Source organism: Gymnogyps californianus, chromosome 1 (assembly GCF_018139145.2).
Source record: "Gymnogyps californianus isolate 813 chromosome 1, ASM1813914v2, whole genome shotgun sequence".
Classification (NCBI taxonomy): Eukaryota; Metazoa; Chordata; class Aves; order Accipitriformes; family Cathartidae; genus Gymnogyps; species Gymnogyps californianus.
In genome coordinates, this window is record NC_059471.1 from 151929856 (window position 1) to 151946403 (window position 16548).

Here is a 16548-nt window from a genome sequence, read left to right on the forward strand (position 1 = left end):
TCCTTGAGAAACAGGATGCACACTACACTCAACTACATTGTGTTGAGACACTCTCCTCAGACATTTCAAGTCTTTTGAGATGGGAAGATCAAAGCGCAGACTATCATCTTCCTCCCTCCCCTTCCCCCCCAGTGCTCGGCTTCAATTACATCTAATATGAAACACTGAGTAGAATATGTTATTTTACTGTGAGAAGATTCAAGTACAGATGGACTCAACCTTATTCCATGCATGCTCTGCCCCTCTTCATTACCTGTTTCTGGTCCAGACCAGATTGGCATTAATTGTGCATTTGGGAAAAATAAGGATCTGCAACCACGCAGCTTACCAGAGACATTAAAAAGATTCAGTAATCAGTCTTGGTGTCAGCAAAAGTGGAGTGTAACAGAACAGAGCCTTCAGGAACTCAAATTTATTTCCCTCTCAGTTGTGAGAGTCAGAATAGCTCTATTTTTACCGGTGACCTAAGCGTAAGCACTGTATGCTCACCACCACACAGCAAACTCTTCTTGTCAGAGCACTGAACAGCAATTTCAATGCAACTCCCTAGGTTGGGACTTGCTTTTAATCCCATTAGTAATAAAGAAAAATCTATTTACCCTGTCAAATGTAAGCCTGGGGTATGGCGAGATGTACCCTCTGCAAATAGCTGTGCTGACAGAAGAGGTTACAGCTGCTCAGTATCGCCATGCCCCCGAGGATGGTGTGCATACTCCCCATCCCAGTGCAGTCAGAAACGAGCCGTACTAGCTTGTCCCATGTCGGTAGCAGGTCTTTGCTAACCCAGCTTCTTTTGATCGCAGCAGGTTAAGCACCACTGCTGTGGGCCCAGCACCCGGGGCTTGCATCCTCTGCTGCAAGCTCCCCGCAGGAGGGGAGGCACGACATGGGCATGAAAGCAAGCGCTGGTAGCAAGGAAGAGCTTGCCAGAAGGGGAAGGACCCGAAACTTGAACACAGCTGGACCAAAGGTTTCAGGGAGTTGCCTTTGCGCTGACTGGTCCGGCTGGACACGCAGCAATGTGCCCGAGGGGTGAGGCCATGCTGGAGGCAGGCTGCAGCAGGAGTCTGCCAGGGAGCTGGAAGAGGGGTGGGAGAGATGCTGCAGATCCTCACCCAGGGGAGAGGCTGAAGGGCATATCCCCAAACACACTTGTGCAGAGATTCTCCACGCAGAGAACCAAAATAAACATCTTGAGCATCTTCCTTACCACATCTAAGATGCCTGGCTTTGCGAGGGAGGCAGAGGACACACCACGTTACCTGTAGCGCAGGCTCATCGCACATTCAGAGCGTGACTGTGATTCAGCCCTGCTTTTTAAGTTGTTTACATAACCTTGCATGAGCCATCAAAAACAAGCCGTGCTTAAGGCAATGCTTAATCCCCTAGCCATTAGTTCAGTTAGCACCGCAACCCCGGCAATTTAACAATTACCCATCCTTCTAACTTCAGCATAAATCTGTGTGTGCAAACAAATATTAAGCAGCATTCCTTCCAAGCAGGAAAAAGTATGCCATGAGATTACAGATGACAAATTCAACTCACCATCTGCCCAGCATTTTCTATGACCAGACATGTTTGTGGACAATCACAAATACCCAAGATACTACAAAAGGTAATGTTCTGCTTCTGTACTTTTTCTCTGAAAAGCAGCAGAAACACTCTTGTGATTCAAGCAAGAGAGCTCAGATCCGTGCTGGGCTTTCATTACTGAAGTGGAAGTACGCGGAAGACAAAACCCATGCACGCAGCAGCGAGCGCACACAGCCTCCTCTGCCAGCAATCCCCTCCCAGCACGTGAGTTTCTGCTCCAGATCCTCCTTCGTCCTTTCCTCAGGCTGACCCTCTACATGCCCGTCAGCCTCACAGGACCGAATTAAGTAAATAGCTGCCACGTCCCATGAGAGGGATGCTAAAATGACAGACACATGTTCAAAATGACCTCTTGGCATTATACTCCTAATTACACTGTATATACTCTCCCTCCCTCTTTTGCATGTTGTTTTAGCCTTACGTGGCATGTCATATTCTTCAAAATCAGAGCACAAGGCTCAAACTACATAGCATCAAACAAAAAGGTTGCACACTGCAGGTGGGAAGTACAGTCATTTCCTTTCAGAAAAGTCTGACTAATCTGTGGGATCTCACATCAGAAAAAAAAAGTATCTGTAATAACGCACATGGTAAAAGTCACATCACTGTAATCAGATTTTTGTGAACTAACTACAGTTAATCTTATTTTTACCATAAGATTTTTTGCCATATTTTTACGTGGAAGAAAGACATGGTATTACAAGAAACAATATTCATGTTGCCTCACACATTAAATTGCTAGCAATTGCTAGCAGCTCTCTACAGATGAGTATTATTGCATTACTCCTCCCCTCTTTTCATGGCACTTTTAGCCCACTGCAATGCTTAGCCACAGCAAGTGAAGTGTCAAAACAGTGGCATGACCTGGCAGTGGCTTTGTCAAGGAGATGCCCTAGAGAAAACTGCCCAGTGCCGTCACATCAGCCTCCACCTCTTCTTACTCTCTATTCCTTCCAGTTCCCAACCAACACTTCCTAAAAAGCTCTCCAGAGCCAGGCTGTGGTCTCCTACAGAGCACCTGCCCTTACTTCACATTCCAACTTTAAACTCACCCAAATACTAGGTTTGATTACATTTCTAAATTTGTACATTTATTACTATTTGTCATAAAATGCTAATTGAAGAGAAAGAATAATGCTCAGGTATTGCGAGCAGGTTTTTATATCCCTTTGCTTTGTCTATCAACTGTACTTGCTTGGTCAGTAATTTAAAACAAACAAAAAGAAACAAACTCAAAGTACCAAGGAATTCAACATATCTGCTGTTATTTGTAGAAGTTGGCTTTATTGCTAGAAGAACCCCCTGGGGAAAACAAAAACCCCAGTAAAACTTGTGTGCTTTTCATTGTCTTTTAGCTAAAATAAATAAAGTAAACATGCAAAAAAGTTTTGTAAAATAAAAAGGCAGCACTTTGTAGATTTGAACGTGGGCTAAGGAGAAGGTTTAATTCTCCTTAGCCTTTGTAAACCCAAAGCCAGTGAGGATCTTTACCTTATGCTACACAATTAAAACCACAATTAATGCTTTAGGAATCCGTGTACCTCATATCTTGTATCAGGGAAACCCTCAAAGTAGGCAGAGTAATTCCTGTATCAGACTTTCGTCTTTCTGTTCCAACAGCAACTACAATGGAGAAAATATATTAAGTTAATACAAAATTACAGTAATGGTCTGAAATGCATTCGTTTTACATACAGCTGAAAACAATCTTAAGTGGCTGGTAACTGCAATGTTTCTGTGCATTATCATTAACTCTATCCTGGAAAAGTAAAAGCAGACAAAATGAAAAATGCTTAATACATTACCTATTCCTTCCTTAATCCAGCACTGAACTCGGAGATTTCACAGCTTCCTTTTTCGTATGTGAAATACATTAACATAAATCTGTATGGTGATGAGCTTTATTAGTAACAGGTTTTTATGGAAAGCTCACAACTGAGAAGGATGAGATAAAATTAAGCTACAGTAGCATATTCGATGCTAAGAATGCCAAGCATTTCTGTGCTCCGCTACTCTGATCAAACCGCTTTGTGGTGACACATTTTTGCTCTCAGGAATTTGTGCCTGCCAGCCAGATTGCTTAGTGCATTACTCATTGAAGCTTATTAAAAAGTCTTTTCATGAGCGAGACTAGTTTGTCCATAGATGTGTCTTTGAGGACTGATCATACAAGTTCCCATCTACAGGATCTGGAGGACTGGAGAGCCCTTGGAAGATGACCCACTCAAGGTCAGAGACTTTTACTACAATACCCAGCAGCACCCTGTGGGCAGGGAGACCTCAAGGTCATCAGAAAACCAACCTCTCTCACAACACAGAAGAAATTTAGTGATTGTAAAGGGCCAAGCCAAAGCATAAACTGAGCACCTAGACTGATGGATAGAGATTAATTACACAAATTCTGAACTGTACTGTCCACCCGTATGAAGATTTATTGAACATGGAGTTATTCACATTGGGATTCGAGAGACAGATTATGATCACTGAAAGAAAAATGTCAGCTGTCTTAGCCACAGCTCCACACCTTCAGCTCCTTCAGAAATCACCTATTGGGGAAGCACCGCTTCTCACACCTCACTCAATGCTGGTTAAAAGGGAATGAAGGTAGTGAACAGACATTGAGTGATTTTCCAGACAGGGATGTCATGGTTTAACCCCAGCCGGCAACTAAGCATCACGCAGCCGCTTGCTCACTCCCCACTGGTGGAATGGGGGAGAGAATTGGAAGAGGCAAAGTGAGAAAACTCGTGGGTTGAGGTAAAGACACTTTAATAGGTAAAGCAAAAGCCACACACACAAGCAAAGCAAAACAAGGCATTAATTCACCACTTCCCATCGGCAGGCAGGTGTTCAGCCATCTCCAGGAAAGCAGGGCTCCATCACGCGTAACGGTTACTTGGGAAGACAAAAGCTATCACTCCAAATGTCCCCCCCTTCCTCCTTCTTCCCCCAGCTTTATATGCTGAGCATGATGTCCTATGGTATGGAATATCCCTTTGGTCAGTTGGGGTCAGCTGTCCTGGCTGTGTCCCCTCTGAACTTCTTGTGCACCCCCAGCCTCCTCGCTGGTGGGGTGGTGTGAGAAGCAGAAAAGGCCTTGACTCTGTGTAAGCACTGCTCAGCAATAATGAAAACATCCCTGTATTCTCAACACTGTTTCCAGCACAAATCCAAAACACAGCCCCATACTAGCTACTAGGAAGAAAATTAACTCTACCCCATCCAAAACCAGCACAAGGGATAATAAGTATGTTCATTTGCCTCCAATGATGTCAATGTATTTTGTCCAGACATCAAGGTATCTTCATAATGATTATGAAACATCTCAAAATGTAAATGTGATATTAGCAAGCAAATACACTGAAAATCCTGCATGGGTTTTGTGTGGCTGCACTGTTCTTCCCTGTCCCAGGTTCAGCTATGGAGTCCCCTATGACAAGTTGCAGAAACTGCTGAAGGAGAAGGTGAATCGAGTCAGCTTGGAGAAGTGAAAGCCATCCGGCTGGCTTTAGACATTGCTGATCGAGAAAAATGGCCATGGATGGTGGCAAATGCCCTGTGGGGGTGGTTACAGCAATGGAAGCAGAGTAACTAGCAACGCAGAGGCAAACCCATCTGGGCTGCCGCATTGTGGCAAGATATTGCTGCCCGGCTAGAGAAACTGGTTGTAAAAGTATGTCATGTAGATGCCCATGTCCTAAGAGCTGGGCCACTGAACAACATCAAAACAACCAGCAGGTGGGTCAGGCTGCTAAGATTGAAGTGGCTCAGGTGGATTTGGACTAGCAACATAAGGGTGAATTATTTGTAGCTCAGTGGGCCCATGACACCTCAGGCCATCAAGGAAGAGATGCAACATACAGATGGGCTCGTGATCGAGGGGTGGACTTGACCATGGACACTATCGCACAGGTTATCCATGAATGTGAAACATGCGCTGCAATCAAGCAAGCCAAGTGGTTAAAGCCTCTTTGGTATGGAGGACGATGGCTGAAATATAAATATGGGGAGGCCTGGCAGAATGATTATATCACACTCCCACAAACCCGCCAAGGCAAGCGCCATGTGCTTACAATGGTGGAAGCAACCACCGGCTGGCTGGAAACATATCCCGTGCCCCATGCCACCGCCCGGAACACTATCCTGGGCCTTGAAAAGCAAATCTCATGGCGACATGGAACCCCAGAAAGAATTGAGTCAGACAAGAGGACTCATTTCCGAAACAACCTCACAGACACCTGGGCCAAAGAGCATGGCATTGAGTGGATATATCACATCCCCTATCATGCACCAGCCTCCAGGAAAATCGAACAATACAATGGACAGCTAAAAACTATACTGAGAGCAATGGGTGGTGGGACCTTCAAACATTGGGATACACATTTAGCAAAAGCCACCTGGTTAGTTAACACTAGAGGATCTACCAATCGAGCTGGCCCTGTCCAGTCAAAACTTCCACATACTGTAGAAGGGGATTAAGTCCCCACAGTGCACATAAAGAATATGCTAGGGAAGACAGTCTGGGTTAGTCCTGCCTCGGGCAAAGGCAAACCCATCTGCAGGATTGCTTTCGCTCAAGGACCTGGGTGCACTTGGTGGGTGATGCGGAAGGACGGGGAATTCCGATGTGTACCTCAAGGGGATTCGATTTTGGGTGAAAATAGTCAATAGATTAAATTGTATGATGTTAATTGCTAAATAACCCTGCCACTGTATGTCATCACTACTACAGTTGCTATATGCCATATCAATGGTATTGCAGTAAGAATCACCCAAATCACTGAAGGATGCACTTTGATGAAACTGAGCGAAGTGCAGCGGTGATGGAACTTGAACTGGTTTCAGCAACTGGTGCCCAACAACTTCCTCAAGATTCACACCTTCAGCCCGCAGACCGTGGGCATGGGCTGTGCCAAATACACCAGCCATGAGCTCCGGATGCAGCATGCAACATTCCAACACCACACACCATCTCTCCTGCCCTGAAAAACTGTTACAACAGATGGAGCCCTAAAGCCATAGATTAAATGACCTCAATGGACATGTTAGAGTGATGGCCCACAGACTAAGTGAATTATGTCTCTGTGTGTGTGTGTATATATATATCGAAGACAGGAAAAGTGCTGGTAAATTATTGGGAAGTGTAGGATCTGGGCATGACGTAGATGGTATAGAATAAGGGGTAGATAATGTCCTGGGTTCGGCTAGGATCGAGTTAATTTTCACAAGAAGCTGGGAGGGGGCGCAGCCAGGATAGCTGACCCCAACTAGCCAAGGGGATATTTGATATCATACTGACCTCATGCTCAGTATATAAGTGGGGGAGCTGGCCGGGGGAGGAGGAATCACGGCTCAGGAACGGGCTGAGCATCGGGTTCTGGGTGGTGAGCAATTGCATTGTGCCTCACTCTCTTTGTATGTTCTTTTATTAGTATTATTGTTATTATTATTTCTTCTCTCCTTGTGTTGTCCTATTAAACTGTTCTTATCTCAACCCACAAGGTTTTACCTTTTTCTTCTGATTCTCCTCCCCGTCCCACCAGAGGCGGGGAGGAGTGAGTGAGCGGCTGCGTGGTGCTTTGTTGCCGGCTGGGCTTAAACCACCACACTCCCAGGCCCAAGTTCATTCACTGTGATGGACCCTTCATGGATTCAACTGCCAAGTACTCACCTGGGGACTCTGCACTGTGCTCTTGCTTCTCTTCTCTCTCCTGGTACTGAAGTAAATGGGACCACAAAGCAGATTTCCCCTGAAAATTGAATACGTAGCATATAGCTTTAAACAAATCAGGCAAAAGAAAAGAGGCCAGTGAACACAGCAAAATAATGGGATGGCATTTCAGTGGGCCAAAAGTTCAGCAGTGAGAATCAATCCTTCTCTCTTGGGCCATGAGACCTCAGGAAGAGGAGAGGACCATCTCACTGACCTAGCAGTCACACCACCCGCCTTGTTTCTTTGTCCTCTCCCCAGGTTTCCCTTCTGAAGGTTGAAAGAGAAGAAACCAAACACCTATTTGACAACATCACTGCAATTTCCAGAGGTACCTCTCAAAAAAAACCCAAAAACCAACAAACCAGCCCCGCTCCTAAATGCCCAAAACTCCCCAAGCCCTCACAAGATATGAACCAGGGACTCTGAGCCCAGAGATACCTCCCACTTTAATTGGAATGACACCACTGAGTAGCAGCTTAAAAGGTAGAGATAGCATTCCGTATTTGCTAGAGTACTGTACGCACAAACTCTTGAGTTTCCAGTTACCAACCTGCTTGACCTGCAGACCATGGCTCCAGATTCTTTCTAGCAGATCACAGAGACTAGCAATCAACGTATTTTCCTCCAGACCTGTAATGTTGGCTTCTCCATGTCCCAGCTCGACTGCTTCATGGCCCATCTTCTCTACCAACATGCGTTTAGTCTATTAAAAAAAGAAAAAATCCCCAAAGGTTTCTAAGAATGTTATCCAACAAGGGACAGAATTTATAGATGAGTTTACTTAAACATGCTTAATCTAGAGACCATCGCTAATGGCCTGACTAGAGAAACTTCAAATCTCTTTACAGAGATTGTAAATTAAAAAGAATAATTAAAAAAAAGTTTGCACTATTACTCCATACTGTCCTATTTCTATACCCTTTATCTATTGTCCTATTCCTACACTGTTGATCTATTACCAATCGGTATCAAAAACAAGAGTATAGAGCTAGATACATTTTTGGTCTTAGTATCTATTTTTCTTCTTGTTACAGCTATTAAAGTTTAAAACTCAGGTAATACAGTATACCACCAGCTGCAATCGACACAAAGACACAAAGAAATTATATTTCCATGGCAATAAAAGCTTCTTCAATATTAGAAACTGCTATACTTCATTTGCTCTGCACAAACAACATGCACAACAGTCGCATGTGCTGAACGCTTCCTTTTTTGACCATGGGTCTCGAGCCCGTTATGTTTAGGCTACATTTACATATGAACAATTAAAGGAAATCCTCCCTAAGATGTCTGATCATGCTGATTCTCCTTCCTGCCCTTTTTACTTGTTTCACCAACTTTGCATAAACAGAGGAGGGATAATACGTTCCTTTCTTTCCTAGCAGTTGAAAAATATAACAGTAAAGGGACATCCACCCTGCAATAGCCTGGTATACCAACAGACCAACGGCATTCCAGCTGTGAAGGGCTTTCAGGACACCATCTGCAGACGCTATTTAGGCTCAGCATAAGCAAGGGGAGAGCAGGCAGCGGGAAGGGGGAAGACCTACCTTCATGCGACATTCCTTCAGTAACCCTTCCACAAATTTCCAGTTGGTCTGTGCAATCACAGCTGGAGAGAGGTCTGAGAGTTTGGGCTGCCTTAAATTTTTTCCTAAACTCCTCGCCTCCTGCATGTATTTCTAAAAATAAACAGAATAATTTTAGATATTACAAGCCAGAAGGACTCTCCTCACCCTAATCCTAGGCAAGCAAATGCTGGTGAAAAGGAATGAGCTAGTGTTAATCTAGGAACAACACCATGATTTGTCTGATGCTTAGGTGTCAGGCTGGAGGAGTGGAATGCTCCCTTTTGACAGCAGAAAAACAAAAAAATTTTCCTGCATGGAACCAAACCAGTCAACATTAGCTAGTGAACTGTGCTGTTAACCACTAGCACAAGGTTAGCCACAGCAAATGCATAAAAGTGCAATACCTTCATTCAGCAATAAAATAAAAATATCAAGTAAAGTTTCCTTCCACTGTTATTTGGTTTTCACTTAAAAAAAGAATTTAAAAATTAAAAGCCATTTGTCTAATTTGTTGCAGACTATACGTGAATGGAAAAAATCCTTTGAAAAGAAATCACAAGAAAAAGAAATACACCTAGTGAAGGAGAAAGATTTCATCCATTACTTTTTATCTGGACAGTTTGGGGGGGGGGGGGGAATCAGACTTGATTTTATTCTCAATTAACTTGTTAATTACAAGTGAAGCTCATTTTAAATGAAACTGACATTTAGGATCATTCATGTTTTTACTGTGGGGTGGTAATTGAGAAGTATGGACAAAAATTGGCATGCTTTTTAACAAAAGGATCCAAGGTATAATAAAAGACTTTTGAACCTTCCTGCTCCATTGCCTTATTGTTCAGGGCTTTTTTTACTGTTTGGTTTTTTTGTTAAGCAAAAAACCCCAAACCAATCAACAAAGTGTCCTCTGCCCCCAACATCAGTGAGAGGGCTACACGCTGAGCAAAGCTAAGAAGCTGGCCACATTTAGGTGTGCGAATATGAAGCCTATCAAAAAGTTGCCCAAGCATTATTCATAAAGTTTTTGTTAAAAAGAGTAAAATAATAGAATGTTGCCAAATAAAACAGTCTTGAAGCATAGTGCTCATAGCCTGGTGTGGAAATGCTCCATTTCCATAGTGTGTTTTTATCCAGTTAATGCTGCCTCTTTGGGGGACGGTATGTGACAATGACTGCTCTTCCCGCGAGAGGAGCGAATCACATCCCTCCAGCGACTTAGCGCTGCTGCTGGCTGGGTTTTCTGGGGAACTCAGAGGTCACTACGGCTGCTGCATCCTTAGAGCTTTCTGTCTGGGGAGAAAATAATTTATTTCATAGAATCATAGAATGGTTTGGGTTGGAAGGGACCTTAAATATCATCTAGTTCCAACCCCCCTGCCATGGGCAGAGATACCTTCCAGTAGATCAGGACAAGCAAAAGCAAAATCCAAACACACTGAAGTTAATTGAAATAGCTCCCTTTTTTTTTTAATGGGGTAGTACAGTTTTGCTGGTACAACTGAATTTTTTCAATACAAAATTTGGACAAGAACCACTTAACATCAGTCCAACAGGTCAGACAAGAATGTAGGATTCTGCCATGGAAAGCTGTGTTCAACAAAAGTGCTCAGCTAGGTAATTACAGTTTCACCAATACTGTAAGGACTTAAAAATAGTTGAAAAACTACATGTGGAAATAAAAAACCCCAAACCCACAGATGATGAAAGCGTGTTGTTCAGCAAGCAATCTCACAAGTGACTTCCATCTAACTCAGTGCAAAAATTAGCAACGAAAACAGTGAAAGAGTAATACAGGGAATATATAATTACAAAACCTAATATTTCTTTTTAAATGTAAAGGGATAAATAAAATGCAAAGTGCGGTTATATTCTGAAGAGTACAAAACTTGGATAACCTTACTTTATTCATTGTATGTCTTGTTATTATACTAAAATAAAAAAGAAAAAAATATTAATTCTTGCAAGTTCAAGAGAAGAATAAGGGTGGGATGAGAGAACCAACTGATTGCCCTTTGCCTGTTCATCAGCATCCACACACCACCACCCTCTTCCACACTGGAATGCAACGATCCAGCAGTCAGAAAGCAATGCTTTTTGGATTTGACACCCTAAGCTGAATTGCCAGGCGAGCAACATGGGAAAAAACGAAGCAAAACAAAATTCTTGTCTTTCAGCCTTGGAGCTGTCGTGTTTGCCAGGGAGCTGGCATGGAAGCCTAGAGCTGATTTCCAGCTACTTTTCCGATTATAACCACACTTCCAAGCGCTACAGGGACGTGCTTATACTCTACAAGAAAGGGAGAGGTTTGAGACGCAGTGAATACAGCAGTTCCTCACGCTAACCACATCTCAAAAGCAGCTTTCAACAAGAAAAACTAAAACATACCAGGCAGCATTCAGAGAAGGATTTTTTAGGAGGCCGTGCAGGAGGGGGTGGTCCCTGATCCCACTCCCAGAAGGCCATTGAGTTCTGACGAAGCAAAAGCTCCTCCGATGGCTAAGAGGAGGCAGATGCCCCAATGGCAGAATAGCCAGAAAGAAAGAGACAAAGCAAAAGAAGCATGCATATGATCCACAGCCAAAAAAAGAAGAAAGTAAATACATGACAAAGTATCGAAAAGGCTCTGCTGAGATAAACACACGAGGCAACGTTTAAAATATACTTGCAAAGCCATGTTAGCAAAAATAGCAACAAACATGTACAAGTGCTGTTTTGCTGTGTTTCCAGGAAACATCATTCGAAGCTGCGGTTCAAGAGTCCGCGCATCCATTCGGGTTCTTCCAGAGGGCAAATGCCAACATCAGCCAACACTATTCAGCAAGATTTACCACAAAACAGCATGAGTGTTTTATTTTTGCTAGTGACATACAAAAGAAGGACATAGACATCAATGGAAAAGTATGGCAGAAAACATTTAATGAAGGACGAGAAACTGAAAAGATGGGAAAGAAATGCATGTATGTAACTGACATTTACAAGATGCATGGGAGTTTCCAAGCTTTAGGCATAAAAAGGCCCCAAAGCCTTAACCTTTCAAATAAGCTTACTCATGTCAGGAATCTACGTAAGAGAGAGAAAAAAAAATTCCTTTAAAAAAAAGAAAGAGCCCTGCCTCGGTCTCCTCTACAGTGCTGACATTTATTCAAGGACTTGATTTTTCCAGAGACCTTCACCCTGGCCAGAGCTCGGCAGCTGCACCCAGGCAGGCGCCAGGGCTCTGCTCTCTGCATGCAGTAACATGACCAGGGTCTAAATCAGCAAACAAGCCGTTTTCCTGATGGCAAAGGGACTGTCTTATTCCAAAATAATAAAAGCATTTTATTTATGTTATATGCTTTGAAGTTGTACAACGTATACAAGCATTTGTGACAAGCAGCATCTAAATGGCTACAGAGACCCACACAAACCTTACAGTAGCCACAAAACTGCCTGAAGTAATAACATGTCGTTTGTCTAAACCTCACCTCCTGGATCACAAGCTCGTGCCACCCGCAGATGATGCCACCTACCTCCCTCAAATCATTGTCCAGCCCGATGTGCTCCGAGTGCTGCCGCAGGCGGTCTTTCCTCCGCTGCGCAGTGGCACTGCGACTGGCCCAGCGGCTGGGAAGTCAGAGAGAGAGAGAAGACACACGTGAGTGGAAAAAAATCAGGAGGGAAGGCCTGGGTCAGGAGCCAGAGGACATCCGACGGGTCTGCAGCAGGAGAAGCGAAAGCACAAACTTGGACCTTGCAGTAGATGCGGGTGCAAGCTGGCGCCTGACCTTCCTGTGGGAAACCGCCTGGCAGGTGACAGGCCAGTGCGCTCCCAAGGGACAAAAGCCCTGATGGAAACGTGCCCGCTGCCTGCCAGGGTCTTCAGTGAGAGCTCCTGTGTTACCTGAAATGCAGGTCATGCCACAACATTGATGGCACCACTAGGTAAATCGTTGCACTTAGTTACCCAACACCACCGTTGTTTGCTGCATTTGCTGAAGTTTGATAAAAATGGTGTCTGTAGGAACAAACAAAATACAATGATGTATTTTGAGTAGCAACTTCTAAGATTTTCCTCTTTTGTGAGAGGTAGTACTTCTCCTTTCTCCACTTTCTGTGGTACTTCCAGGAATTATTTCAGAGAAACTTCTCACTGCGATAGTAACTACTGTGATATTGGGTGCACCTATGTCTAAAGGCTATAAACAACATTGACATTCCTGGGATTAATCATGTTGCTGTCTTCACCATATCTTTTTTTGCATCGGGTTTCTAAATACCACAGAAAGCCTGTATTTTTTCTACATGTTCATATATGTCCAGTTGAATTTTTTCCTCATCTGAAGCTGTTGCCTGAAAGCAGCCACTGGGTATCCAGGTTTGAAACTGAGCAACCTTAAAGCTCCCAAGTGTCCAAACTCCTTTATGCCAGATACTACAACAAAACACAAAATGAGATAATTCTGTCCCAAGGAATTTCTAGTCTGATTGTAGGGTTTCTAATAATACCATAGCCTTCTGTCAAATCCTTGAAAACAAAAATGCTCAACTGGTGCAGAGAATAAAGAAGTTAATACATTATTTATAAAAGAAAGCTGAAATAACACTGTATAAAGCAACCTATGAAGCATTAAAAATAAGTATACACATGAAGGCTGTATCTTCAGAATGATATTACTTAATTACTGTGGTTGTGTTTATTAAAATTATCTCTCAAATGCAGTAAAAAAAAAAAGCCTTTAAGTGTATAACCTTTCAGTCGCTTCATGAAGTCAGCTGTTCTGCATCTCTCCTGCACTCAGAAGTTAGAGCAAAACCAAGATGAAGCAGAACACAAAGCCTGCCCAGGGCAGCGCTCCAGCTCCAGTGCCTGGCAGGATGTATGAATAAGGCTCTACCTATGGGAGGAAACTACCTGGAAGAATTTGAAGGGATAACCTAAATCTAGAAGAAAAAAAAGAAAGAAAAAGAAAAAACCCACCAAGAAAACAACACCCCACACTCAGTACTTGAGTCAAAGGGACCCTTCAAAACCTGTTTCCATCCTGGCCCCTCTGCTCCAGACTGAAGTGTCCATGCTGGGCACCACACCAGAACAACTGCTCTGACATGGCTTTTCTACAGGAGCTGTGATCAACAGGCAGAGCCCCTGGGGATTTGGGTTTTCTGCCTTCGATAGATCTATACAGAGGGAAACCTAGAGATGTCCACATCAAAGACAGAAGTGTGTGCTTGGGGAGCCTCTCCACACAGGTGGCATTGGCGAGGATAGCAGTCTCCAGATCCCAAGCCCATCTATTTCTGTGTGCACCCCAAACAGGAGCATATACAAATAGGATCTGGGATCTGAGCTATTTGGGCAAGGAGTTTCAGCTGGCGACATGTAGGCAGATGCATGCCTGGAGGAGGAAACCCTTGCACAGAGCTGGACTTGGGTCCTGACATGTCCAGCAAGCCGTTGGGGATGCACAGGGAAAGGAACCTGACCCAAGAGAAGTGCAGGGATGTGACCCTTGGTAACCAAACACTCCTGTTTCCAGAGAGAAGGACTTTGCATACATGTACCTAACTAACTATCTCCACCAATTCCTCCAGTGGGTCAACCGAAGACCAAATTTTGGCTAACCACACAGATAAAAAGGAAAAAAAGTCACAGGAACTATAGTTTTTATAGTCAAATCGAAGTCCCTTCCTACCTCCCAAATAACATCAAGAAAACAAGTACAAAGGAAGAAATAAACATCTGGGTCTGCATGTAATTACGTTTCAGCACCTCACCACCCCATATGACAAGAAATTTATTTTTAAAGCAATGTAGCCTCAAGTCTCTGGTAACTAAACAAAACAGCCCAATAGGTGTCTGCACAGCAAACGCTGATACCTTCTCAGAGGAATATATTACTGACATAAGTGTCTTTGCACCTCCTCAGAAGTCTTAAAAATATACAGCCCATGAGTTTAATAAGTCACCACTTTTTTTTTTTTTTCCCCAGAAGCAACACCCAACGCCTCATTAGATGACTGAGAGGGGAGGAAATAAAACCCTACATTTTAATAATCTCAACAAGTAGAAATGCAGCAGAAAAAACACCCCCTCAAATAGAGGATAGCAGATGAAAAAGTGACTTTAGCTACCTGGCTCTGGAGACCTTCCATTTATTGCAAGTTAGTACCACGCCTACATTTCACACGATAGAATGCCAATAATACATTTGAAAGTTAAGTTATAGATCAAATATTACCCATATCATATTTTTCTGCTCCAATTTATACGGTATTTTCTGAACTCTAGACAAAGCTTGGATCCCTCTCCACCTGCATTTCTGCAGTTACTGGAAGATGTAAGAATTGCTAGAAACGTCCTTTGAGGGAGCACGTCTCTCCGAAGGTGAAAGCAGAATGAAAACCACAGAATAATTACAAGTAATACACCATCATTAAAGCATTTTCAGTTAATTCCAGCCCTGGAGTCTATCTGGGAGACGGCACAGACCACTCTCCAGATTATTAATCAGAACTATTTGAACATTTTAAGCATACAAACATAAAGATCATTGGGCGTTTATGAAAAAAAGACTGCTGCTCATTAGCTGGAGCAATTACACATGCAGGGAGCTGCGTGCTCCCTCTTTCCCAACCTCTAAGCTGAGGAAGAGGACCTGCTGGGGTGCTGGGTGAGGTCTGTGCATTCGGATGCCGCTCTGAATCTCTCCGGGAGATTTCGTGAAGACCTAACAGCAGATAAGCAGGATTAAGCAGCTAAATCTTTTAAAGCCTGTTCTTTACTGGGCCAGATAGAATTTTCTCAAAATAAAGCTTCAATATTACAATAACCATTCCCTCCCCTCTCATCAGCAGAGATTGCATTTTAAATTACTCCTCCTCTCCCTTTGGTCACTTGAAGTGATTTTAAGGGGGGTAAAAGCCCTCCTCAGTGGCCACATCACCTCCTTTGGGTTGCTGAAATCCCATGCGGGTGCCTCTCCTGGCCCTGCCGTCAGCTGCTGCCTTATTCACACCTCAGTCCTGGCGCTGCTGAAGCAGCGAGGAAAGCTGTACGCACACGGGCAAACGCCTGCTTGTTGTCAGCCCTTAGTCTTGGGCTTTTCAGCTAAACCACTACTGCCCATGTCCCTGTGGAGCAGATGCCAGAGGAGACGAAGCCCTCCTGGCTGGTCCCTGCCTTGGGGGATGAGCCCCGAGCTGCCTGGCACCTGGGAGCGCACACAGCACTGTTGCCCAGCCTAGATGCTGCCTGAGTACTCCCTGACCCAAAAAACTCCCTGTCCCCTTTCTTTTTTGCCTGTAGAGCCATGAGCATGGACAACTGGCATGTTTCATTTATTCCTCACAGTGGAGGCATTGCTACAAGCACCAAGTCTCTGGGGACGAAGCAGCCGCAGCTCGGGCGCTGTGTTGTGGAGAGCCCAGGGACAAGCTGCCTACATGGAGAAAGGAGAAAAGGCTCGTTCCAGTAGTCTGCCCGTATCTGACTCCCATGTCCAAAGATGAACGCTCTTCACCTCCAGGGACTGAGAAAAAGCAGTGATATTTCAGAGGAGGGACCAGGGAAGACTGTGCTCTGTTCAATAGAGAGAAATGAAATGAAGGCACCTCCAACTAAGACCCTTTTAACATGAAGACAGTGAAGTCAGTGCTGTTCAATATTGAATTAGACCCAAAAAGCATAGGAAT

At 43.9% G+C, this 16548-nt stretch overlaps 1 protein-coding gene across 3 annotated transcripts in view; it reads right to left on the bottom strand.

Moving 5' to 3' along the window:
- The window catches only part of DENND5B (DENN domain containing 5B), a 121010-nt gene that overhangs the window by 16584 nt on the left and 87878 nt on the right, over nt 1-16548 (bottom strand). For 2 of the 3 annotated variants that reach the window (XM_050894823.1, XM_050894815.1), the window contains 5 exons: nt 12387-12480; nt 8857-8988; nt 7857-8009; nt 7265-7343; nt 3135-3216 (listed from right to left, as the gene is read on the bottom strand). In XM_050894823.1, the coding sequence (XP_050750780.1) occupies nt 3135-3216; nt 7265-7343; nt 7857-8009; nt 8857-8988; nt 12387-12480 (540 nt within the window). Of the gene's footprint in view, nt 1-3134; nt 3217-7264; nt 7344-7856; nt 8010-8856; nt 8989-11262; nt 11374-12386; nt 12481-16548 lie in introns of all 3 variants that reach the window. The other variant, XM_050894806.1, reaches the window with a different exon arrangement.